This window comes from Pseudochaenichthys georgianus, chromosome 7 (assembly GCF_902827115.2).
Source record: "Pseudochaenichthys georgianus chromosome 7, fPseGeo1.2, whole genome shotgun sequence".
Taxonomy (NCBI): domain Eukaryota; kingdom Metazoa; phylum Chordata; class Actinopteri; order Perciformes; family Channichthyidae; genus Pseudochaenichthys; species Pseudochaenichthys georgianus.
In genome coordinates, this window is record NC_047509.1 from 39,137,697 (window position 1) to 39,164,509 (window position 26,813).

The 26,813-nt window shown below is 41.9% G+C and overlaps 1 protein-coding gene across 2 annotated transcripts in view; it reads left to right on the plus strand.

The window, feature by feature from the left end:
* plch2a (phospholipase C, eta 2a) overlaps nucleotides 1-26,813 on the plus strand; it is a 334,996-nt gene that overhangs the window by 176,330 nt on the left and 131,853 nt on the right. The window contains exon 1 of one of the 2 annotated variants that reach the window (XM_034087851.1): nucleotides 16,631-16,930. The exons of the other annotated variant lie outside the window; for it this stretch is intronic. Within the exon in view, the coding sequence (XP_033943742.1) occupies nucleotides 16,747-16,930 (184 nt within the window). The 5' untranslated portion in view covers nucleotides 16,631-16,746. Of the gene's footprint in view, nucleotides 1-16,630; nucleotides 16,931-26,813 lie in introns of those variants that run through there. 2 annotated transcript variants of the gene reach the window in all.

Here is a 26,813-nt window from a genome sequence, read left to right on the forward strand (position 1 = left end):
ATGAGAATGGACGCTCTCATTGCCTTTAAGGGCAGTCGACACAAACGAATGCCGTGCTTCCATGAGCGTCCATAGAAGCATATGGACATCCCGGAAAGCTGAAAATGGACGCTAAGGGCCCCCCCCTTGCGTTGAAAATGGACTCTAAGGCCCCCCCCCTTGCGTTGGAAAAAGCCGACACAGGGGACTTGACATAACGTCAACATAGGCCGACCTGGGAGTGAGGATGTGTTGGAATAAGCACTCATTCCGACCTATGTCCATTAAGCTTCTTAACATGTTGGGAGGTACGAAGGAGAGGGACAGAAGGAGCTAGAGAGATCAGTGAAGGGGGAGATTGGATGGAGGGGGGCGGGTGAGGGAGCTTGGAGGAAGAGGAGGGAGGATGAGGTGGAGGGGGGTGAGGGAGCTGGGAGGAAAAGGAGGGAGAGAGAGAGGGGAGAGATGAGAGAAAAGGAGAGAGGACAGAGAGAGAGTGACGGAAGTGGAGGGGGGAGGCAGGAAGGTCGGACAGAGGCTCAGAGGAGAAGGAAAGGGGGTGAGGGAAGGAGATGAGAGGAGAGGGGGGAAATGGAAGAGGGTGAGAAAAAAAAGAGGGGGCGAAGGGTAGACAGGGAGGGGGAGTGGGAGGAAGGGAGAAAAAAGCAAAGGCTGAGAGGGAGGAAGAGAAGGAAGAGGAGACTCTCTCTGCTGAGGGCTGAGATAACCTATGAGAAAAAAACCTATGTTCTGCTTCACTACCCCTCACCCCCTTCCATGTGTACATGTTCACTGAGGGGACAACAGACATATTCACAGCAGAACAGTTTGGGTTGAGGGGGGGGGGCTGTAATCTGGCTTTCATGTGTGACAAAGATCATGAATAGCTGGGTGAAACGTTCACTGTGGCCTGTCGTTAAAGCACTTTTTTTGGTGTTGAGACAACTGTCTAGATCTGAAATGGGCGTCTTGACGGTGGAGGGTCTAACGTGCTCACTCTTTTTCTAAAATCCAGCATTGAAATGTAGCTGAGGATCTTTGCTGCATATCATCTACTTTGTTTCCTCCATGGTTTGCACATTGAGGCCAGCTCCCTGGTTCCTATGGAGTCACTGGGGTGGCAGTTGCATATTGGTATAAAAAGATGTGAGTCCCAGTACTGTGTTTCAAATGATAACATTGTGGCTAGAACAACATTTGTGCAGCTAAAAATATGAGGGTAAGTGTTATTGAGTCAGTCTCTCCTCAGTGTGTTGGTAATGAGACAGTCGGCAGCAGATCTGACTGCCTCTGGGCATCAGCCATGTTCTGTTTGAAATACAAAGCTGAATGGAGCCACAGTGAACACTCGGCTTTTCTTTCTGAAAACAACTTAATAAGTTATTCAGTGTGTGGACGACAGATATAATTGGTCACTTTTGTTGACTGCTGTAGTTTCATCCCTCAGAATACCGTTAGTCTGAATACGGCGATGACAGCTTTCCAAGGGTAACCTCTGAAACTAAAAGGCAATTAAAAATCATCTTAGAATGAAAATGGGTTGAGTTTCAGATTTGTTTCCCTTTCTTGTTCCTCCTCTCCTTCCCCAGCTCTGTCTCTGGGTGAGGGATCTCCACTTCACACCTTCCCTCCTCTGAGGATCTGAGAGATCTTTTAACCCCCACCCCCCACTAATAACCCTGCTGCTCCTGCAAGATGCTGCTTGTCCCCAATGCTCTTTATTCCACACAAAGAACATTACCATTTATCTCATTTGATTTCATGTACTCCTGCATTTACTCGGTCACTTACAACACTCTCTGCAACATTTAGCTCATTGTATTTATTAACATGTATATGGTTAACTTGTCCTGCATTACTTGCACAATGGAACATAATCTTGCACTATTGTATTTCTACTGGGTCTACTGTAGCTACTCAAATCTGTGTTTTAGTGGATGAACAGCTGATGGATGCATAAGGAGACTCACTTATGGCGCATTTCCACTGCGGCGCGTAGCACGGTTTAAGCGTGCCGAACCCGGCCCGTTTTCTTTTGCTTTTCCACTAGGGGTAGTTCCGGCACAGGGCTACTTTTTCACTTTTTTTCTGGCCCTCCAAAATCGAGGTTCTTACCGGGCCAACAACCGGGCTGAATATGCTAAACTAGTGACGTAACCACTCTCGACTGCTGAATGGTCAGAGCGAATCGCTGGCAAGGGGGCTACAACTACAACAACATGAACATATTTTACCGTGATTTAATTGTAATACTCCCTCCTGGCTGGTCTACCTGCATGTGCCATCCGACCTCTGCAGCTCATCCAGAATGCAGCGGCTCGTCTGGTCTTCAACCTTCCAAAATGTTCCCACACCACGCCGCTCCTCCGCTCCCTCCACTGGCTTCCGGTAACTGCTAGAATCCACTTCAAGACAATGGTACTTGCGTACCATGCTGCGAATGGATCTGGCCCTTCCTACATCCAGGACATGGTTAAACCGTACACCCCAGCACGTGCACTACGCTCTGCATCAACCAAACGACTCGCTGCACCCTCGCTGCGAGGGGGACCCAAGTTCCCATCAGCAAAAACACGTGGGTTTGCTATCCTGGCTCCAAAATGGTGGAATGAGCTCCCCATTGAAATCAGGACCGCAGAAAGCTTACACACCTTCCGGCGCAGACTGAAAACTCATCTCTTTCGACTCCACTTCGAGCGATAGAATGACTAACAAAGAACTGCTAACAGAGCACTTATATACTAATAAAGGACTGGCTTAGCCAGTTGAGCAGCACTTGAAACGATTGGCTCTTTGAAACCTGATGTTCTTATATGATTCTGTTTTCCTCAAGGTTGTGTCTTCCTGGTCGAATGTACTTATTGTAAGTCGCTTTGGATAAAAGCGTCAGCTAAATGCAATGTAATGTAATGTATTGTAATACACGTTTAAAAATGATGCCACAGTAACAACATACTGATACCGGTCTGCAGACAAGACGGCAGGCGGAAAACCTTACAACCCGAACAGCCGATCGCCCCGCCTACACTGCGTTACTATAGAGAGGCGAAGTCCCTCCCTTTCCGGTGGACCTCATGGGACCTTATCTCGGAAAAATTATGCATTGAAGTCAACGAAGAGAGAAAACGTATCTTTCGATCCCGTTTTAATTGTGCCATGAATTACACATATGATGTTTGTCAATCTTAAAAAATAATTTCCATGTCAAAAAAGTCACAGTTTGTCGTAAAACTGTTGAAATATAATACTATGAAAAATACGCAACTAGAAAGACTACAAATCCCAGAGTCGCGTAAGTGATGTCATAACTGATGTCATAATTGTTTTCCTCCGCTAAATAAGAGATAGCTAAGATAAGATAACTTTAACAAGATGCCTGTGTGCTTAGTACCAGGTTGTTATCATACCAGCAATGGGTCTTGCTCGTTCTTTTGTTTCCCGTCTGATGAAAGGACCAGGAGTGGCTGGATCAAGTTAGCTACCTAGCTAGTAGCAAGCACGTTAGTTAGCATTCCAGCCTTAGTCTTGTCATTTTTATTAGCCTTAACATGAAGTAACATTAAGTGAGAGTGAGGGTAGTCAATCCCTTGTTTGGCAAGACGGTAGTGATGGCCATCTTGGTGACGTGTGTTGTTGTGCGAGACCAGAGATGTAGTTCATTGAGCGGTTTCACACAAAAAAAGTCTTACTTCACAGTTTTATGACAAAACATCTATCTTTTAACTGGCAGAATTATCTTTTAAATTGACAAACATCAATTTGTAATTTGTGGCACAATTCAAACGGGATCAAAAGATAACTTTTCTCTCGCCAATACAGAATTTTTCCGAAATAAAGTTCCATGGAGTTCCACCGGAAACTCTATAGTTACATAAAGTGAGCCTGGCCTACCAAGGCCTAACCATACCGTTACTCGGTCCTGCAGTGGAAAAGCGCCATTACATTCAGCCTTCATCAGTCTATAAGGGTTAGGGCTGCAACTGCTGATTATTTTCATAGCTGTGTCGAGCCTTTTCTAGATTGAGAAAAGGTCTTAAAACAGAAAGCACCGGGTACTATTTAAGGTTTTTAAAGGATTCTGCTGCGGCTAATCTTCTGTATCATCTCCACCCTCTCTCACACACTCACACACACACACACACACACACACACACACACACACACACACACACACACACACACACACACACACACACACACACACACACACACACACACACACCGTCACACACACACACACACACACACACACACACACACACACACACACACACACACACACACACACACACGCTTCCTCTGTGACATCTGCCAGCTTCAGATGGTAGCTCCACTCTGGGGTCCTGCTCCTTCCTCCTGGGGGCCCGGTCAGCTGAGGGCCCCTGACACTCTGAGGGCCCCTGGCACTCTGAACACACACGGCCCATCAGTGCAGATGTAGGAACTGCTTCTCCCTAAACAGCATTCCTTTAATTGATTGTTTCTTCTTGCTCAGAGGTGCAATATTTATTTTTCTTGTTGAGAAAGATGTATGGCCATGTCTAGGTGTATGTGTTTATTTACAGCATATAAGCAGACATACCTGATTTTGGCTCATTTATTAATTGTATTTACTAAATATTGTTCTTATCTTTACCAATCTTAGAAAAATGGGCTGCTATTTTTCAAAATCTACAAATGTTTTCATTTATAGGTACAGTATATTGTTTACCATATATGGCAGTAAATAAGATGTTACGTATGGGAAGATAAGACCAGCTGGTGGTTTGAGTCATTTAAATCCTACGAAAATATTGCAAAAGACCACAAAGTGAAAAAATAAACAGCTTCTTTGCTTTGTGGTGTTTGTTTGGCCATCTCTTTACTCACACATTTTCCTTCTGTAAACAGATGGTAAATAAATATGTGCTTTCTTCATTTGAAACTGACAGAGAGGATGATGATTAAAGAAGGAGGACGGAGCTCCTCTCTTTTTCATTAGAGTGGGCAGCAGTGTCCCCTCTTGTTTCTAAATAATGTGTGCTGGCTGGAAGAAGTCCTAATCTACAGGGAAAGTGGGACACACACACACACACACACACACACACACACACACACACACACACACACACACACACACACATACACACACACACACTTGTTTGTGTGGAATAAGGAGTATTACAGCTCTGAAACTGTGATAAATGCTATGACGATTAACTGTAGTCTGAACTAATGAAACGGCTCAACAATGTGTGGGTATGGTCATTGGAGAGGTAATGTACAGGGGTTTTTGCCAAAGGGGCACTATTCTGCTCATTGTTTGCTTCATATTAGTAGTTAGTGCCTCTACTGTGACATGCCTCCATGCTTTAATGTTCGAAAACCCTAAAAAGTAAAATAGAACTTATTTAAAGTATAAGGCAGCGTGGATTGTTTTTATAAGAGTTATTAAGTGTTTTGATTATAACAGTGGAGGGAGGCACTGTCTAACATGCAGCTGCGATTGGTTGGATCGCCACGATTTTTACAGAATTTTTTTATTGACATGGAAGTCCTTACTTTAGTGGTTTCCAAGTTTTCGCTTTTAAAACACTTTGGTTTATTACCAGATGTACTTTCTTCATTAGCTGAGCCTCAGAACCATAGCATGGCTTATTTTGGCGTTTGGGCTATCGGCGCTTGGTTTTAGGTCTCCAACCAGTTTTTTTTCTCATAGACTTCTATACAATAGCACCTATTGTATACAACCATAGGATTCAACCCAATGCTGGCTCAGTAGAGAACATGCGTATACAAGGCACTTATATGTTGGCTTATGCTTTACACCCCCAGAGGATTAGCTTGGTTCAGACTGAGTTTTTTGCAGTCCATGTTCATTGCACGAAACAGACAACATACTGCCTATACAGAATGTGACTGTGGCCTCCAAGCAACATACACAATGTCAGTGTGTATGCAGTGTATTTGTGTGTCCCAGGGTTTCAGAACTGAAAAAGACCTTCAACTCTCTGTCTGCCACCGACCTGTTCATCATTTTGCGAATTTGCAGCTCGTTTTGTAGTGCCAACTGTATATCCGTTTAACATTCCATATAGACAAAACACAAAACAATGTCCTGACGTTGCAGTAATAATGCTTTATATTTTAAACTAGAGAATGCAATTCCTGAATAAATTGCTAGTGGGAATGCTTTATACTGAAAAGCTGACGCTGAATTGCTATGTTGAAATGTAATGTGTAAGAAGAAAGTGAAGAATTTAGATTGAAATGATACATGAACACTGGGGGCTTGAATGTGTGATAAGAGAAGAAAAATAAGTAAAAAAGTTTGGAAAAGCAGCAGAATATTTGAACTGCAAACTATTTAACTAACTTGATGATGAATATTGTGTCGCCATGGCAACGGCATTTGATGACACCCCATAATACGCTTAAATGCGTTGATGGCTACATCGTTACCAAACCTGTGAAGTTTTGGGCCGTTTGGAGCATTTTCACTGAAGTTATGAGAAAACCATGTTTCATAGCGAGCATTGTGTTGCCATGGCAACGGCATTTGAAGACATTTCAAAACTGTCACATAGATGTCTTCACAGCTGGACAGTTAGCACACGTGAAGTTTAAGCATTTTTTGACAATTGTCATAGGAGTTATAGCAATATTGTGTTTTACGGCGAGGGATGCGTAGCCATGGCAACAACTTTTGAGGAAAACTCACTAATGGCACATAGACATGTTGAGGCCTGTTTTTTTAGCGAGGGATGCGTTTCCATGGAAAGCTGTTGAAGGCCGGAACATTAACCATTATCTGAAGTCTGGTGCTGTTTTAGACCATTTGCATATGTATCACAAGAACATCGTGTTTTATGGCGAGGGATGCGTTTCCATGGCAACAGCCTATGGTGAGATCTCACATTTGGCGTAGAGCTATTGAGGCATGGACCGGTGATATACAAGCGAAGTTTGGGGGACGATCGGACCGTGACCATTGGAGTTACAGCGACATCCTGTTTTATGTCGAGGGATGCGTTGCCATGGAAACGGCATATGATGACACTCCATAATTGACGTAGAGCTGTGTTAACCATTATCTGAAGTCTGCTGCTCTGAAAATGTCAGTTGGAGTTATGACATCATCGTGTTCCATGACACAGGTCTTTATGTTTGAGCTAACGACGTGTCCAGAGATCAAAGGTTTCCATAGTGATAGCAGTAATCAGTGAGAGGAGAGCATTTCCATTGTTCTGAATGAGAGATAAACCTCTTACATGTGAACGTTTTGTTGAAGAACCGTAACAGATATTGGTGAAATTTAAAAGCGTGAAGCATGTCAAGGAACTTGAGCATCTGAAGTGTACTTTTTGTGTACTTTCGGGTTAATAATGTGGCCTTTTTGGCAGATTAACTAAAGGTGTGCGGCTGCTGTGGTGGGGAAAGGTGAGGCTGAACTTACAATGGGGTTTAATGGAGACATGTTGAACGTTTTTGTCACTTCATGCCCTCAAGAGGCATTTTGTTTAATTATTTTGGTTATTTTGTATTTATTTGTTCAAGCTACGAGATGTTTTCCTACGTTTGTCATGAAAAATTATGTCTCAGGAATGTAGGGTTTGGGAATTATGGCAGGTTTAAAAGAAAATATGAAGGCAAAATTAAATCTGTCCTCCACTCTAGCTGCGACATCACACACTCTAAAATCTGAAGAAGGCCTCTTTACCAAGGTCTGTACAATGTTTAAGCATCAGATTTAAAAGTTGGGTTACACTAATAATCTCAGAAAGATGTGTAACATTTTAAAGTTGGAATGAGGTTTCTGAGTGAAAGTATGAAGGAGCAGTTAGCAGTTGAAGTTGCATGAAGATTGTTGAAGTCTGAAGAGTTTCTCCATTGACTTCCATGTTAAACATTTGATGAATTATGGGATGTATCTCTGGAATTATGAAAGTTATGAATGATAAAAGTAATAGCCATCGATTCCCGACCGAGCTGAACGTTTTGATGTTTGAACGGAGTTTCTGCGATGTTCAATGCGGGAGGAGAAGAGGTGCAAAATAACCCGGCGAATAAAAAAGAATGTGTAGCATAACAGATAGTTGGAATGCTGTGTCAGCATTCCTACTAAATAAGTATTAAGTGTTGTGTATTGCGTCATCTGAATGTGTTGGTTGCAATCATTGTTGGTCTCGGAGGACAGATTAAAAAGCTGCTGGCCAAATGAGCATGACGTTGGTTGTGGTTCCCAGAGGATGAACCATGATGACTGTGATCTATCTCCATGGACTACAATATCTAATTGTCATCACTTACAAAACAAAAAATGGAAAAGCTTCACACCTGGAAGCCTTACATGACGTTTGATCGCATTACGGAATGGTTGATGGTGCACTCTTGCAATAAGCGGTAATAATGCCGAGTGCACCGGGGCATTATGCACACGGCACAGACAGAATATTCCCGTGCACATGCAGAGGTTGATGTAACATCCCGCTCGTGTTATTTATAGCTGCCAAGACGGAGATGATTGCTCTCTTTCTCTCTCACACACGGAAGACAAATATTCCGTTCCTCATTTCTTTCCCTTTTTTCTCTTCTTTTCATTTTGGTTTTTAGAGCTAGATCTCATCTGACTATTGGTGCATCGGTCCCTGGGCAGGCTTTCAGCTTGAATTGGAATTGTCAAAATCATCCCTTACAGCAGGGGTGTCAAACTCAATTTCATCGCGGGCCACATTAGCATTATGGTTGCACTCAAAGGGCCGGTTGTAACTATATAAATATAAATATACATAAAATAATGTATTATATTACATTATTGCCTCTGAATTGGATTATTATCGGATAGGGTAATAACTTCGTAATTAACTACGTCTGAAAGCAGAAGTCTAGGGCAAATAATTGCAAGTCTCTTCAGTGTGCATGTCACAAAACGAGATGCATTGTGGGACATGTAGTTTATAGGCAACCTGCTTCTGTAAAGTGGCATGTAACCGTATAATAAACGTATTATAATCTTTGCAAGCTCTTGCGGGCCACATAAAATAAAGTCGCGGGCCGGATTTGGCCCCCGGGCCTTGAGTTTGACACCCTTGCCTTACAGCAACCGTCAGAAATGTGGAATTCTGTCTGGGCAGCATCCCTCTGGAAAACTGTACAGACTTCTGAGACCCCTGCAGATGGTCAGCCATTATTACGATTCATTATTTCTTCTACCTGCTGCTTCTGATACGCAGCGAAGTCTGGCAGGCGGATTTAGCTCGCAGGGTCCCAAGAACACACAAGAAATTGTAGAATTAGAAAGAGAAGCATCACTAAGTGGAAACAGTATATCCAGTCTCTTCTCTGAGTTTCATCATGTGCAGGGAAAAAAACAGTTTCCTCCTTTTCAATAAGTAATTTAATTTCCATTCATCCCCTAATCTGGACCCCTGCTGAAGCCGTTAAACATAGTTTCTTACTTAGATAATTAAAAGTCTGTGAAATGTAATGCCATGGTTACAAATGCAGCACAAGACAAGACATCCTTTGACTGATGCAATTGTAACCTTTAGCAGCGTGACGTTGCAATCAAAATCAAAATGAAATTAAAAAGAAAAAACAACTGCTTTTTTTAAAGACCTCACACGTGCTCTTGTGTGCAGAGCGTGCACACGTTTCGCACCTCAACGATTTGAAAGCCCCTTTAGGGCAGGATGTTACACAACAAACACATTTGAGTCTGCTGGAGCCCTTCGGCACCACGGACAGCGCACTGCACTAAAGCAGAGGCTCACACACAGGAAGCAGTTAGTGGGTGACACAAAGCTGACACCCCAGAATCCCTCAGGGAGTGTTTCCACCGCCTGTAAACAGTAACCAGACAGGGGGGGCACCAGGGGTTCCACTTTAACGGCAACTTGCTTTGCCCTCTCCCTGATTGCATAAAGCAGTTTGAATTCAATCAGACTCATTTATAAAGCACTTTTTAAAGAGGTCACTCAAAGAATAAATACAAAATAAAAGCAACACTACCCACCTTCACGGGACATAAATAACATGTAACACTTTGTGATTTCTAAAAGCACAACCAATACAAGTACATAAACACCGGATTGAATAAAACAAGAATGAAAAATCAAATACGAATAAAATAACCATCAAATAAGAAGAACACAATACAAATAAGAAGAACATTTAAATATTGTTTGAATAAAATAAGAATAAGAATCAAAAAGATGGGTCTTTAGTCGGCTCTCTGGACGCTCTCTGGAGACATTTCACCAGTGAAACTATAGCAACCTGGGTCATGGCCTACTTTCCACTGGCTCCACATAGCTAATGGGCGAATGGTTATGTGTGGGATTTTGAATCCATTGCATGTCTAGAGATCCCAAGTGAACTAAAGGTCAGTGGTGAGGTCCTCCATTTAAATGTATTGTAATTGACTGTGAACCCTGTATGCATGCCGTGTGCAGGTTCAAGTAGTGCTGACTTGATGTAATGAAAACCAACCCAAACTAATGAAATTATAATGTGTGCACATTTTCAAACTGTGAAATATCCAGAATTTGCAAAGTTGGAATTTGAATAGTGGACGATTATAAAAAATAAAATCTACTGTCTGTAGCTTGGATCCATTCCAGTGATTTTCTTGTAGAAATGTCCACATCCATTTTATTTCTTGTTAAGTCATTTCACAAATTGCTGCACATTTTCTATGCTGTGCTCAACATTTGGAATTGGATTGTTCTGGGTAAAACCCCACAACATGTCAACACTAACATGTAGATCATGGAAGTATACAAAGTATTGAAATGCCATGAAATAAATTAAATATGCCACATTCAAATAAATAAAACATTGTAATGATGAATATTGTGTGTGTTTGGTTAACTCCCTGGAAGTAGGGCGTTTGGCACGACCTTAGTAGTGGCCAATCTGGGACATGAACTTTACCGTAGCAGTCCAAATCCAACACAACAGTCCGCCTGCCAATGTCTCATAGATGTAGTTCATGCTGGAACAAATAGAGTTTTTATTTTGTTCTCAAACAATGTTATGAAATATGATTAACACAAATAAACGATAACACCTGGTAAACTGGAAGCGGGACTCTTTTAAATTATTGATAGGATTTTTTTTAAGGTCACCTATTATGCAAAATCTACTTTTTCATTTATTTTATACATCAACATGTGTCCCCTCTGTGTAAAGAGATTCTGAACGTTTCAGGAACAAATATTCACTCTCTTTTTGTTCTGATCCAGTTATATTGTGATGTCACGAGAGGGTGCATCATAGAGGGCAGATAATCCAAAAATCAGCTCCTAACGTCTAACCCTATCGTCTATCCCTTGACCTCTGAGTGAAACGTCACAGGGTTAAGGGATAGTGGATAGGAGAATTCAAAAGGACTTAGGAGAAGAGACTGCGGTACTTTAGAGAATCGACTGCACTTTCACTATCCGACGTGTTTATGATGCGCCAGCGGACGTCATTTTGTGCGTCTGCTGCTGTGGGGAAACCATGGAAACCACAGTTTTCTATACAGCGGACTACAACATGGATGTTCAATAAGAACGAGGGACTACTGTAAACTCATCTAGAGACTCTGCACCGTGCTCTGATGCTGCTGCTTTGCTTTATGAACGTGGACAACAGAGAAACATATTCTTCAGGACCAAAGTTGGAATTTAAATAAAAAAGGAAAGTGAAACTTCTGCTCGTCACCCTCTCCCTCCGGTCCACATTAATACAAATGATCCCAATACGTATGATTGTATGAACTAAAGATCTTAAAATCAATACAAATGTATTTATTATAAACGTTAGTCCTTAACATCTATCACTGTGTATATCACCGTTCAAGCATCTTTTAAAAGTTGAACAAACCCCACACAGCTCAGTAAACACTGTGAAATGTTGGCTTTATTTGATCATTTCAGTAAAAACTAACGTTCATATTTCTCTCTTTGATTATAATACTGATGAACGTTCAGAACAAAGCACTTTGGCAACTTACCACATACGTTTTAAAATGCTTAATAAGCACCGTAACTTTCATGATATAATTTCTCCGTCATAATCGGTTGTTTCCGTGAACGGCCGACTGTTGTGTGACGGCAAATGCTGCGACCGCAAGGCATTGTGGGGCAGAATTTTCTCCTCTCCTTTCGGTAAGGGAGGTCCAGTGGTTCCTAAGCTAAAGGAGGTTATAAAGGAAGTTTGAAACCTCCTTTCCTATCATTTAGAGAATTGGAACGGCACTTATCATGGCTGCCACTGAGGGACTTCCGGGTCATTTCACTCCGTTAGGAAGGTTCCTAAGCTAAATGGACTATTCGACTTCAGCCCTGGTACATTCCCTCTTGGTGGATGCAACAGGGACTACAACTCCCAGAATCAGCAGGGCATTAGGGAAGATGGCTGCTGCCCAGCTGAAGAGTGTTGACTGATTGCTCCTGTGAGCATAAAGGGGGTAGGGAGACGATGTGCAGAGAGGAGAGATAATGGTTGAGGTGCACACCGTTGAAGAGGTGCTTATTTACTTTCTATAGCAGTTAGCAAAAGTCTTTAGTTAGATGAATCCTTCTGTTTTGTTTATAAGTGATAAGTTTGTGATGGCTGTAAGAAGACAACAATACACCTGATTAAGTTGGAAATCGCTGCCTGCTGTCTTTTATTCATCCCACCCACACCTCAAGCTGAAGATCCCTTCCTCTCAAGACATCACAATATAAAAACCAGTCTGAACATGAGCTGATCAGATTTTGGCCACTTTGTGATGTCATAACGTGTTTTGGCTTGTGTAACCATTAGCCAATCAGCAACCAAGGTAACCCCCCCCACACCTTATCACCTGAATCTCCTCCTAGAGCACCATTGAGTTATTTTTAACCAAATCCCTCTCAGAGGGGCGTGGGGAGGGGCTCCTTATCTTCATCTAAAGTAACCTGTACATTTCTCATCACATAGGTAACTAATTGTAGTCACACTAGGTTAGCGGATTGTTGCCACCCCTGTATTTTTGCTTTGTCCAGTTCTGAGTAGTTTAGTTAGTGAGGGATTTTGTTTGAGTTTTGGTTTCAGAGGATAGATGTAGAGATAGGCCTGGTTTTGTTATACTTATTTATTTTGTTTGGAAAAATATCCTTTGTATCCTCCTCCTCGTCCCTTAAAGAGAATCTATGGTCAGTATTCTTTGTTGCACAAAGAATAAACCTTTTTTATTGGTCGTTGTGTGTTATTGCAGGATTTTCGCTTAGCGAGCTAACTTCAGGGAAAACTCTGGGTTTCCGGTCCTACGACGCTGGTTCACTTCTAGCGGGCTAGATCTCCATGGTAACTTATGCTGAGCGGCTAACCTGGTCCGGAGCAGGTTAGGTTCCAGGATAAGAGATCAACTCAGTGAAAGCACCGCCTGCTGACCAATCAGAGCTCAGTGTGCGGAGTTTAAAGCGATCAAGTCATATTACAGGAGAAAGGAAATACAGAAAAGCTGCCGTTGCAGGAAAGACGGCCGGCAAAAATCACCGACTGTGTGAACGTGAACATTAATAGAATATCACCTCCATCTTCAGAGCAATCTGACTATTATAACATTAGCGTTAAGAAAGCTTACTTAGATATCTGCCACAACATAAGTAACCGGATCAGAGTACATTAAGTACAGTCCGCGGCATATCATTTCATAATGTATCATATATCTCCTTATCTGAGTCAGCTGAGCCGTATCTGGCCGTGCAACACTCACAGCGTCACATACTGTATGCAGAAGTATTATTTTAAGCAACACATTAAGTTGACGAAACACTCGAGACAAATGTAATTAAAGTCAGATCGTGTCTTATCGTGTCCATGATACTCCTTTGTATTCTTTGTTGAGCTCAAACAGGTTATTTGCCTTAGCACCACTGCCTGCCGTTAAAGAGTCTCCCAGTGCTGCCACCACTTTAATGTCAGCTGGTCTCAGCTTATGAACCGAAGTTGGCACAGAGTCGGATGGAGCAAGGTCCACACAGGAAAAATTACTTCCCCAGTTCGGAATAGGTCCAGGTGTTGGAGAGGGACCAGCATATAAGTAATTGCTGCAGTGATATCATAAACCTGTTAATGTACGCATTCAAACACTTTTTCTGTTACCAGCTGTATTCACCTTGCAGGTGCAGCTATGTGGCGTTGATCCTGATCAAGTGTTTAAGTCATGGATGTTTAAAGTTTAACTTCTTCATATGTCTAATATTATAGTTGACTTTTCATTCAGGAAGTTTGACGCTGCGCTGTCAGTACCTTCTCCATGTTTGTGACCGAATGCTCCAGATACCACCCCTTTCATGTGAACGCGCACCTAACTAGATAGGGTAAAGCTGGCTTGAGTTAACGAGTTGATAACCATCGTCGTAGGACAGTTTAGCGAGAGCGCGTTTGTTTTGGATTAGGTAAACCGGGTAACTCAAACATATCCAGGTTAGGTTGAACCGGCTTCGTAGTACAGGCACACAGAATCAGCACTTTTGAAACAGGGCTGAAACAGAGGGGATTATGGGATGCTACAATCTGCTACAATCTGTTTGGTATTTCAGACAAACACTTCAGAGAAATGTTTTCTATATAACTGAGAACTATAATATATTGATGAAAAAGAGTATAATAGGGGACCTTTAAATCATAAAAAAGAGACTAGGCTGGGGACGGTCACAACAAACATCTGTTTTTAAAACAGTTGTATTGTACAATATAAAATAGTATTGTATTAAAGACATAATATTATCGTAAGATTACTTTGGGTGTTACTAGGGTTACGGCCCGTCCACACATGCGTTGACGCTTCACCATTCACTTTGAATGGGGTGACGTCACTTTTCACCGAACTGCATCGTGGGAAGCGACGCAGAACGTTGCTGGCGTGGCTCGCTGCAAAAGTTGAGCAATGTTCAACTTTTGACGCCTCGGCAGAAGCATCAGCCAATCGAATCTTATGCCAGTACAAGCTCTAGCCAATCAAACCGCTGCTTGTGTGTCAGACGCGGGAGATTCATGTGATTGGTTGTTGGTCGAGTTTCAGACACGCCTGCCGGTAAGCGTCAACGCACGCCGCTGTGTGGACGGCCATTACGGCCCGTCTACACTACAGGCATAAAAAAATCTTGAAGCTGGGCGTGTCTGAGGCTTGGCGATTTCTCGCACCCAAGGCGACCAACAACCAATCAGGAATCTCCCGCCCGCCCCCGGCATACAAAGCAATAGTAATGTTAAAACGAAGTAAACTGTATATAAAATCCCCAAACAGGCGAAAAACCTACCAGTTTCATCCACTGTCTCTGCCACCTCCCTCCATGCCTCGCTCCTCCGGTTTGTATCCCGGTAGATGAACAGAGACTGATCATACAGCACCGGGTGATTCACTACCACTCCATTTTTTTGAATATGAGGAAATGACCTGCGTAGTCTCTCCCAGCATACACGCAGTTTGATTGGCTAGCGCTTGTACTGTCAGATTTGCATACGCGGGATTTGATTGGCTGATGCCAAGCATCAAGCCTCAAAAGTTGAACATTGTTCAACTTTTGATGCCGATAGATGCTCGTGATGCTTGCAAAGCCATGCCATGCTCCCCACAATGCAGTTCGGCGAAGTTTAAAAATCTTCTACGTCACCCCATTCAAATGAATGGGCGAAGCGTTGAAAGCATTTTTCGATGCCTGTAGTGTAGACGGGGCGTTACGGAGCGTCCACACTACAGCTTCAAAAAAAGCTTGGAGCTGGGCGTGTCTGGAGCTTGGGGATTTTATTCAAGCAACACGACCAACAACCAATCACATGAATCTCCCGCCCCCAACATATAAAGCAAAAAACCCCGGGGATTTTATGGGAGCAATATATATATATATATAAACTCCCCAAACAGGCGAAAACCTACCAGTTTCACCCACTGTCTCTGCCACCTCCCTCCATGCCTGGTTCCTCCGGTTTGTATCCCGGTAGGTGAAGAGGGTCTGGTCATACAAAACCGAGTGATTTGCTACGGCGATAGTTAGTTTCTCCTCCGACTTTTTTTGAAATATAGAAATGAACGGCGGGATATCTCTCCCAGCTTAGACGCGGTTTGATTGGCTACGGCTTGAAATGTCAGATTTTCAGAAACGGGATTTGATTGGCTGGCGCTGGCTACTCCGGCGTCAGAAGTTGAACATTGTTCAACTTCTGACGCCGGAGACGGCGGAGACGGACCGCTCTGCTACCCACAATTCAGTTCGGCGAAAAAGCGAGGCAACGTGACGTCACCCCATTGAAAGTGAATGGGCAGATTGGAGTTGTCGACGCTTCCGACGCTGTCAACGCTGTAGTGTGGACGGGCCGTTAGGGTTCATCGCAACATCTGACTTCTTCTTTTCAAATAAGTAGTCAAATATTTGTCAAATGTGTTTCATAAATGATATGGGTCATTAGCAGACATATGTTATGTTATATTATTAGTATTATATTAAAACATAGTTGGTCGAGTACGATTTAAAGAAAAGAGTAAAAGTGATTCAACCGTCCCCAGTCTCCCCTACTGTTTTAGATGTCACTTTTCCCATGTTCCGATGGGTACCCGAATGCGACACGGTGTGTGCGCACGTGCGCGCCCTGGATAATGAGACCAAGCAACATGCCCCCTTGTGATTTCACCCTTTTCCGATGTGTGCATATTTATGAACGCGATTTTAGCCTCCACTGTAACACTGTACTTTTATTACTTTTATTATAGTTATATTAGGCACATTCTCTCTTTGATTTTATCTATTTTAATGAGAGAGTTGAGTTACTATGCCACAGATCCACGACTCAGCTCTTTTTTGGTATCTCAATGACAAGTCGTCGAAAATCCATATTTACGCCACTTGGTCCAAGGTTCGAAAACGACACAGTATACCAAATTTACTGTTTGAAAACAGCGTTTTAAAATGTGTGCCTGGAAAACGTGCGAACAGAGCCAAATCTCGGGGCCATGGTGAGTTGTTTAATTCCTCTTTCTCTTCCTGTCTGCCTTATGACACTCCGTCACCAAACTCCATTAACAATTCTGTCATTTATATGTTTCCCTGATAATTTCTGTATGCGCCCGAGAAAATATGCCGTTATGCAACTTTGTATTGGTATAAAACGATCCTGAGATACATTCGGTTTTCAAATTATCCATGAAGCAGCTTTTAATTTAATTTAATTTCAGATGTTTGTGTCAAATTCCTCACAAGGCTCTCTGCCTGTGAGTGCTCACTGTGGACGATTTGGTGTTACCTTTGTCGAGCTATTAAATGTGATGTATGTTTTAAATCATTGAAGAGACTTACGAATTGAAGCGAACCCCAACGGTTCCTTTATTGCCTTCGTTTATTGGTACATAGCAGTGTGGACTAGCAAAGTACATTGGTGTAATACATGCATGGGGTCTGGTGTGCTGACAGAAGGGCCCCTCCTTCGTTAAACTCCAGCTAACAGTGGGGGTGTGAAGCCTGATGTAACAGTTTTACTGGAGAGTGTTTCAGCAGTGGGCTGAACATATTTGTATAAGTGGTGTAAAGTAACTAAGTAGATTTACTCAAGTAGGCCTACTATACTTAAGTAACATTTTGAGGGACTTGTACTTGAGTGATGTTGTTACTTTAATATTAATACTTGTGTATTGAATACCTTTAGTTACTTTACAGATGTGGATGAATGATGTGAAATATAATAAAGTGTTAAATCAGACTTTAGTTCCACCTGGAGTAAATCCACCAGCTACCCTGCAGTCTACAAAGTCATTCAAACTAGCTGCACCTTCACCAGCTTTGAGAACACTTTCATGATCAATCATTATAAAACATATCATATATTATTCTGAAATGGACCAATCTGCACAAGGACTACTTTCACTTTTCGTACTTTACTTATGTTTTGATGCTACTACTTTTGTACTTTTACTTGAGTAACATTTTGAATGCAGTATTCCTACACTCTGGTACTTCTACTTTTACTCAAGTACAAAATCGGAGTACTTCTCCCTCCTTTGGTGGTGATTAAGATGAAATTGATACATGTTATTTTAGTTGGTGATTGATTTGTTGACCCCTTTGTTGTATTGCCTGATCTGCTCATAGTGCAAACTGGTGTGTATGAGTTCTGTGGCCCCTTAATAAAACAGCTTAATGTCTGTGTAAATGAGGAATGATATACAATTATATATATTTAAACTGCCGAAGTTTAAATGCAATTTCCGTTGATAGAACAAACCAAATTGGATGTGAAGTGGTCTTGTTATTTTCATATTCAAATTGGCAGGCACAGAAAAATTAGAAGTTGATTTAAAAAAAAAAAAAAGAACTCTTTTTGTATTATATCCTGGCTTAAATTGATGGACTAGAAATGGCCCTATCTATTTCATGGCTGACAAAAGCCAAACATCTGGATCTGCTTTTCTGAAAATTATGTTTTTATTTCCTAACTAAAATCATATCCAATATAAAACAGGTATATATCAGTACATAGTAGTGGTGCACGATAATTATCGGCCCGATAATTATCGGTCCGATATTAGGAATTATGACGTCATCCCGATAAACCCGATAAAAGTATTGATAGCCCAGATAATATACAATGTATATATATATGGGTGGATTGGGATGAGGGGCGCTTGTTTTTCCTTCGGCTCCTCCCGTTTTGCCAGTACTGTGGTATTAGTGGTTTAGGAAGAGGGGAGTTTTTCACAAATCCAGCGCTCCCTAACTCATGCCTGGCTGTTACATAAATGGTATGCGGCCGTGAAGCCAGGACAGTAAACAAACATGTCGTCGGTAGTATGGGACTATTTGAAAGTTTCAGAGTTAGATAGTTCACTTGCTATTTGTATTAACAAATACACTGCAGAAGTTCCACGAGGAGGGAAAAAGGCAATGAGCTATACTACTGCCAACCTGATTAGTCACCTGAAACATCGCCATCGCTACGATGGTGTGTTAAAAGCGTATGAAGACGCCTGCGCTGCTAAACTAGCGGCAAATCCAAAGCCAGCTGCAAAGGCACCGGGGCTTTTACCTATCGACGAGGCTTTTGAAAAAGGCAAGAAGTTTGCCAGAGACGACCCCAGGGTTAGTTTTGTTCATAGTAGTAATGCTCATGTCATTTGCTCACTACTAGTATTTTTTTTACCACCAGGTGTGCAAAAACTACAGGTACATTTAATATATATATATTAGTGCTGTCAAAATTATCGCGTTAACGGCGGTAATTCATTTTGCGTTAAAATATTTAACGCATTTAACACATGTGCAGAATGGCCCGCCCCAAACGTGCCACCAGTGGCAGCGCCAGGGTATGGCTGGGGTAGGCGACACCCATATCAAGAAATGGCTTAGCCCCACCATGAAAAATGATGTTAAAGTAAGCCAAATAAAGTCTGCCAACTCGCGCGGAGTAAATTGCACAGACAGCAGTTAGTAAGATTGATTTCAGTAGCCACGGTTTTGAAAACTTTTGTCACGTAGTGATCGTCTTCTCAATAGAACATCTTTGATAATGTCTTCTGGCCAATCAGAATCAAGATAACGGGGTCGTGTTGTTGCAGGAAGTCCCGACGGAGAATATTTTTGCTGTAGTACAGGGGTGCACATAACTGGTACGCAGGTTATGTGCGTAATCTGAAATGTGTACCGTCACTTGTGTCACAAAGCGCATTTGCGTACCGACGTACTTGTGAAGCTTTTCCAGAAGGCGGTTCGATCACCGGGCGACAGAGTCGGTCTCCGTGTGCACAGACAGGGCTGCTGTTAACGTCGGTCTGTACAACGGAACTGTGCCAAAACTACGCCAAACTACGCCAAACTACGCCCCCCCCCCCCGTCACTGGAGAACTGCGCTAAAACAGCTGATCACAACGTTCACACTCTGTGGTCACAAAGTACTCCACTAGCCCCCCCCCCGACTTTCCTGAAGTACTCCCCCGTTGATAGATTAAGACCCCACGGTTTGATGATTGATAGGTGTGTGGGTTGTCTTTCATTTTGACACACAGAAAAATGTTATAATAAATATACACTGTATGTTAAATGGATATATCCGCCTTCTTTCATTTATCTTTCCATTCCCACAACAATATACATAAAGAAATGGCATATTTTGGACATAGTTCGAATGGAGATTAATCATGATTAATTAATTTTTAAGCTGTGATTAATCTGATTTAAAAATGTTAATCGTTTGACAGCCCTAATATATATATATATACTATATTATTATCGGTTATCGGTATCGGTATCGGTCTTGAGAAGCAGGAAGGTATCGGTATCGGTTTCAAAAAACCAATATCGTGCATCCCCAGTATATAGTGTCTCTACTGTGACATGTCTCCTTGCTTTGATGTTCAAAAATACCTTTATTTCTCTCATACTGCCTGTGCTGCAGCACCTCTTTTCACCCTCCGTCTGAAACCAGAGCTCAGTCTGCTCTGATTGGTTAGCTGGACGGCTCTGTACCGACCAGTGGTTGCGTTAGACTATAATCCATTATTACCCGTCATTGTATTTGATAAAAGTTTTTTAAGAGTTTTAATGATGAGATGAGACATATTTAATATTTATGTTTGGGTACTGAGCAGCAAATGTTCATTCATTCGTTTTTTTTTAATGATTCATACAGAACTTTTAAGGGCATGGAGAAAAAAAAGATGAACAGAGACACCGACCGTGTGGTCACTTTTCATGTCAACACGAACATGAATGATTTATTTGTTCCTGCACTGACGGCACAGCAGAGGGGGGCAGAGGCCGCTAAAAACACCGCGACCATTGTGCCTAAACAGGCAAATATGAACAATGCCATCGTTTTAAATGAGACAATTACAATCAAAATATGAACAAAACATTTACAAGAACAACTCAAACTCAATTGATCTGCTGTAGCCAAGCCTGAACGCTGATTTCTGTATCGTCGTGCACCCTCGGACAAATCCATTACTCATCTTAGCTTTTCTACAGATGTCGCAGAACATTTTGCCATCTTCCCTCCTCAGCCACTTAAACTCTTGCTCCCAGTAGGGGTGTAACGGTTCACAAACATTTCGGTTCGGTACGTACCTCGGTTTTTAGGTCACGGTTCGGTTCGGTTCGGTACGTTTTCGGTACAGCAGAAACAATTATCACAAAACATAAAATATTTCTTGTTTTTTTTAAATTATTATTAAACTGTGAATAATGTATTCACTCAAATAAATACAATAAAATAAACATCAAGGTGCAGCATTTCAATGAACTGAAATACTCTGTACTTGAACTGTACTGTACTAGTACCTAAGCAGCCAGTTTGACATTAGGACTTGCTTGTCATTGTATTTTCATGTTTTTTTAAAGAAAAATGTACTTGTTGTCCACATTGCTTGCCGAAAGGGCAGATCAGCTGGCACTAACAATGTCTCCTGCCGTGGAGAACACCCTCTCGCTAGGGACAGAGGTAGCAGATACAGCCAGGTAGCGCTTTGCTAACATGGCAACATAAGGATATTTGCCGTTTGTAATAGCTTTGGCTCGGTCTGCACTTTTTGTGAGTGGTGGAGGCTTAAATGCTAGCTGGAGTTGGGTTTGCACTTCAGTGATTTTTCTTTTGGTACCGGTGATATTCACGTTCGGGTGATGCCTTTTCAAATGAGTGTGTAAGTGTGATGTATTGCCAGCCGCGTAACCAATGTTAGTTGAAAAATGCCGACAAACAGCTTTGGTTCGGTCCACCTGTCTTTGTCCGTCATCCTTGTACGTAACTGCGAAACCAAAATGTTCCCAAACCGGAGACTTCAATGATGCTGGAGGATTTTCAAGCTCAACTTTATCTGCGTTCGCCATTTCGCAAATTACTCTAAACTAAAGTTCAACTAAAATTCAACGAGGTCCAGTTAGAGAAAATCTCCCCATGCAAAGGTCCGGAACATCAAAATGTCTAACTTGCTTCATGAATTAGTGTGATATATATTGAAGTAGCCTGTAGCTTTATCAACGTCTGCATGTAATCAAGAACTGACTGCCAATCAAATAAAGAAAGTACAAAAACAACAATATTTATTGTCAATTAACATTGAACTATAAAGCAAATACTGTGGATATGTGTAATGTTCCTCTCGGGCTGCATTTACAAATAAAATGGAGAAAATAAATAAAATAGCTTTTTGAAAATATGTGCATCTTAAAAGTGCTTAATTTTAGATAAATAAAATAAAGTGTAGCAGCAGCAGCAGCAGCAGCTTGAGTTTCCCTTTTTCTTTTTTAACCGTTTCACATCATGACTTAACAGTTTCAGCCGATTATAGAACAATATCAGTCTTTACACATCATAACAATTTAACATTTTAAAAGTTTCTCTTTCTTTCCTCTTATATTGCAGTCCCTCACTCACTTTTTTTAAATTCAGTGTAAGAATTGAGCTTGAGCTTGTCCTGCCAGGAGTTTGTAAATCTGGGCTGACATGGAGTCAGGGCCATTCTCACACACACATGCAGGTGCTCATTGGTTACAGTGATGCAAACACAGGTATGGTGAAAAAAGAGAGAACTATTCGAAGCAGAAAAAAAACAGCGTAATATACCATCTGACAAAGGCCTGTGCTATAATGCTTCAATTAACTGGCTGTTCTTTATAATATACTCAGATCAATAGGAAACAGAGATGTTAAGTTAAAAATCAAGGGTTTTTATTATTATTTACAGCAGGGGTGGGGAACCTTTTTCCTTTCAATTTTTACAACATCCTCCGAGGGTCGTACAAATGATTGAACTCAACCTCTGCTTAAAAAAACTAAAATCACAGCCCATTCATTTGGCCTTTCTTTCATGCTGTGCAAAGAAAAAGCAACCTCTTAATCCAGATATCTCACCATGACTCACGTATGCATGCATGTGCACGGTGTGGCGTGACCACCAAAACAGAAAGATATGGACACAAGATGTGTGCAAATGTATTCAGTATCCTATCCACGTGAACATGATTTAAGTGGGTGGGGGACCTAACCTCCTCTAGGGGGGTCCGGGGCATGCTCCCCTGGGAAGATTTTTTTTTAAATATTGAAGTTAAAAGCATCAATCTGGTGCACTTTGAGAGCAACATTAAGAGATCTATGGATACATCTCTCAACACCCATATGAAACAGAACTGTAAGCATATTTTTCTTTTTTTGATATTTTACAAATAACTATATTGATCATATCAAGGTGTGCCTTAACCTCACTGAGCTAAGGGTGAGCCTCTCAGGAGAGAGCTCTCTTCCACCTGGTTGTAGAAAAGCGCTTTCAATTCGTTAGCATAGCTAGCTAACCAGATGCTAATAACAACAGATCGCCACTGTGCTTACAACTAAAGACACAGCCACGTAAACACTGCGGCATGTGTACGGCTCCTTATGGGTATTGCAATATTTTAAGGGCTGGAGCGGCGTTCCGGTGCTCTCTGTCAGCACTCCTTTCAGACGAGACATATACCACGTGAAGACACGTTACGCTCGTGTTGTGTTCAAGGAACCTGTCCTTGGCCAGGAAAAACAGCTACTCGCTTGTTTAATTATTTTTGCGGTCTAGATTTCTTCTTCTTTTTTGAAGTGAGAAGTTGTCCGTCAGTCAACTTACGTTTAACGTTCTATTCGTTCGGTACACGTGTGTACCGAACCGAAGGGTCCGTACCGAATAATGTCGGTACGGGACTACGGGTACGTGTACCGTTACACCTCTAGCTCCCACTGAACCCGGTACTCCCGCTTGAACTCCTTGCCACTTGCTTGCCCCTCTGCCGCTGGCTGAACGTTGTCAGTTTTAGTCTTACTGGCTTGTCCTTCATCCTCCACCGCATCAATCCCTCTTTCTTCACCTCGTTTATCCACACCATCACAATTACTGGGCTTATTAAAAATGCTTCGGACGATCAGCTGCCGTGACATTTTGCGATTTCTAAAGCTGGTTAAACAACGAGGTAATCAACGAGGTCAAAAACAAGACTAGACAATAGCTACTTAATATACACACACTCACCACCAACTGGACAGGGGTGTGAATGACTAAATAATAGTTACAGACTACAGTAGAGTACAGTAGATCACCCTCAGTCTACCTGGCCACTGCTGGCCACTAAGGATGTAATATAATGTGGGCCGCTGGTGGACATTTTGGCGCTGTTCCGAGTTGTGTTCTAATTCATCAAAATGACGGACTGCTTTCAGATTTTTCCGTCGTTGTTAGAAAAAATCCGTCATTGACGGAACATATTCGGTTAACGCGACCTCTGGTACCGACCCTAAGCCTATCACATACAATGCGTTGGCACGCTAGCCAATAAAAGCGCAAGTGTTTCACAGTGATGTCATTATGTTATGGAGGTGAACAAGGAAGTTTGTGGGAGAGAGAATGGTCTGCAAAGGCTAAAATACAGGGATTTTAGCCTTTGCAGACCATTTACATGCACACAAAGCTATAAAATACACTACAGGAGAGGGAAAACCCCCGAAAGTGTAATAGGGGCTCTTTAATGTTTTGTACACAAGATAACCTGTGCGGACAAATGATATCCTGTGCTATATTCCAATAACTGTCCTGGATAACTGTTGGTTGCTCTCACTCTGTGTTTCTGTATTTGATTGTTGCAGTCCATCACTTCTATGTTTATGCTAGTCAGGCACTGCACATAGTTTGAAAACCGTAATAATAAAAGATGTTTAGGTGCTAGCTAGTCCGGTGTTAGTCTGCAGACAGTGTTTCACCTCACCTGGCATGAGGCTGCTTCCTGTCTGGGTCACTCTGTCTGCATTTCACAGAGATTATCCCGTTTCTGTGGGGCAGAAAGTCCTGTGATTGTGTGCTTCAGCCTTCTTTCTGCTGCCCTGCTTTAACTTGGGCTGATCAGTGACCCAATCACTCTCAACAATCATCTCCCTAAAACCAGAGGTGGAGAGAGCTTTAGAATATTGTACAGCAGGATCCTGAATCGTATTTCATTGTTATGCATTTTCTGTGAACTTTTACCTCTCGGGACATGAGGCGTTGGCTGACACAGCAGCAGCCCAAACCAAATTGGATGTGAAGTGGTCTTGTTATTTTCATATTCAAATTGGCAGGCACAGAAAAACGAGAAGTTGATTAAAAAAATAACAAAGTGGACTCTTTTTGTATTCTATCCTGGCTTAAATTGATGGAATAGAAATGGCAGATCATAAATCCATGTAAACATGACCAGTATTCAGTTAAAACGAGACGCTGCGTGCACACCTCCTAAACCGGAAGCTCCGGTCGACTAACCATTATAATCAGTTTATTGCGTTTACTATTTATAATTGTAATGATGGATTAACAGTAATCATTTTAAAGTTACATAGAGACATTGGATTAACCTTCAGCAGCGTTTTTATGCCCTTGAACACAACTTTTGATCACAAAACAGCAAAGGTAAGACGTAAAGTGAAATTGTTTTCTTGCTCTTTCCAGGCTGCTAGTTCAGTCAGTTTTACCAATGGAATGGAATCTGTGGAATCTCAGCTTCCATGTGCTATGTCGTTTGTGCAGATAACATGACGTAGAAAAGATCGCTTTTGCCAGTTATGTGCTAAAGTAGCCGTTAGCCCCGTTAGCCCGTTTCGCTAAGTGTTGATTTAGACCAGTGGTCACCAACCTTTTTAAGCCCAAGATCACGACCTCGGGCCTAGGTGAAAGGCGAGATCTACCTATTGCAGAATTGAGTGAAAAAGACAGCCCAGACAGTGCTTCCACTTTGAGGCCTTTTATGTAGGCTAATTGCATCTGCATTACATCAAATCATTTGGTGCAACTTCCAATTTGATTAAACCAAGAACACAACATAACTAACATGTCTTTTTCATTCATTCCTTCATTACAATCCTAAATATAAATGTATGTAGCTTATTTTCCATTTGTTTGAGTGAATGAGTCCATTATTTTGTTGACGGCAACAACAAAGAAAAAAACAACATCTTGCAGTGAGCAGATAACAAAAAGTGCCATTTTAACTGTGAGGCTTATCCACTGAAGCTTCATGCAAGTGCAACATTTAACATTAACATTACAACTAGTTATTTTAACACAATTCTTACAAATTCTAACAACATTCTTTATCCGTGCATAAACCATAGAGTGGTGCAGTGACGTGTCCTAAAACCCGGACTTAAGCTGCTTCCGGTTTCCGCGACAAAAAAGCAATACCATTTTTGGAAAATAGCTGGAAATAAGGTCTGTGGTTGACACACATTTAAGAGACGGATCACATTTTGTTCAGTCGGATAATCTCCACATGTCTGTCCTACTTTTATCATTTTCGAAGCATAAATCGAATCGCCAGAAGCGAAATGCTAATGTTATGCTATAAACAAACTACAGCAGGGTCGCTGCTTCAACGTCACGCCAACTTACAGTAAGATCCATATTCAAACATATAGATTGTAAATGGTACAAGTTGAAGCTTTTGTTTTAACAGCTTGCAGGAGGCAGGTACTGGCTTTCAAGCAGAACAGGGCAAACAAACTTTGCGGGAGTGTTTTACGTGTTCGGTGTAATGACGTAATACGGCCTGGACAACTTCTGTAGTCCTATTCAGCCACTCGGTAACAACCATCGTTTTTCAGACACGTAAACGCTTCAAAAATCCCCAGCGGGGTCACTGCTGATGTATTTAATGTCGTAGAACAAAACGTGATCCGTCTCTTAAATGTGTCTCAACCACAGACCTTATTTCCAGCTATTTTCCAAAATCCTATGGAGAAATTGCATTGCTTTTTTGTCGAGGGAACCGGAAGTGGTAAAATGCTAACTTAATTGGTGCGTTCACACCGGACGCGATGCGAATGGCGCGTTTGCGCGGTAGCCAATCAGCGGTGAGGATCTC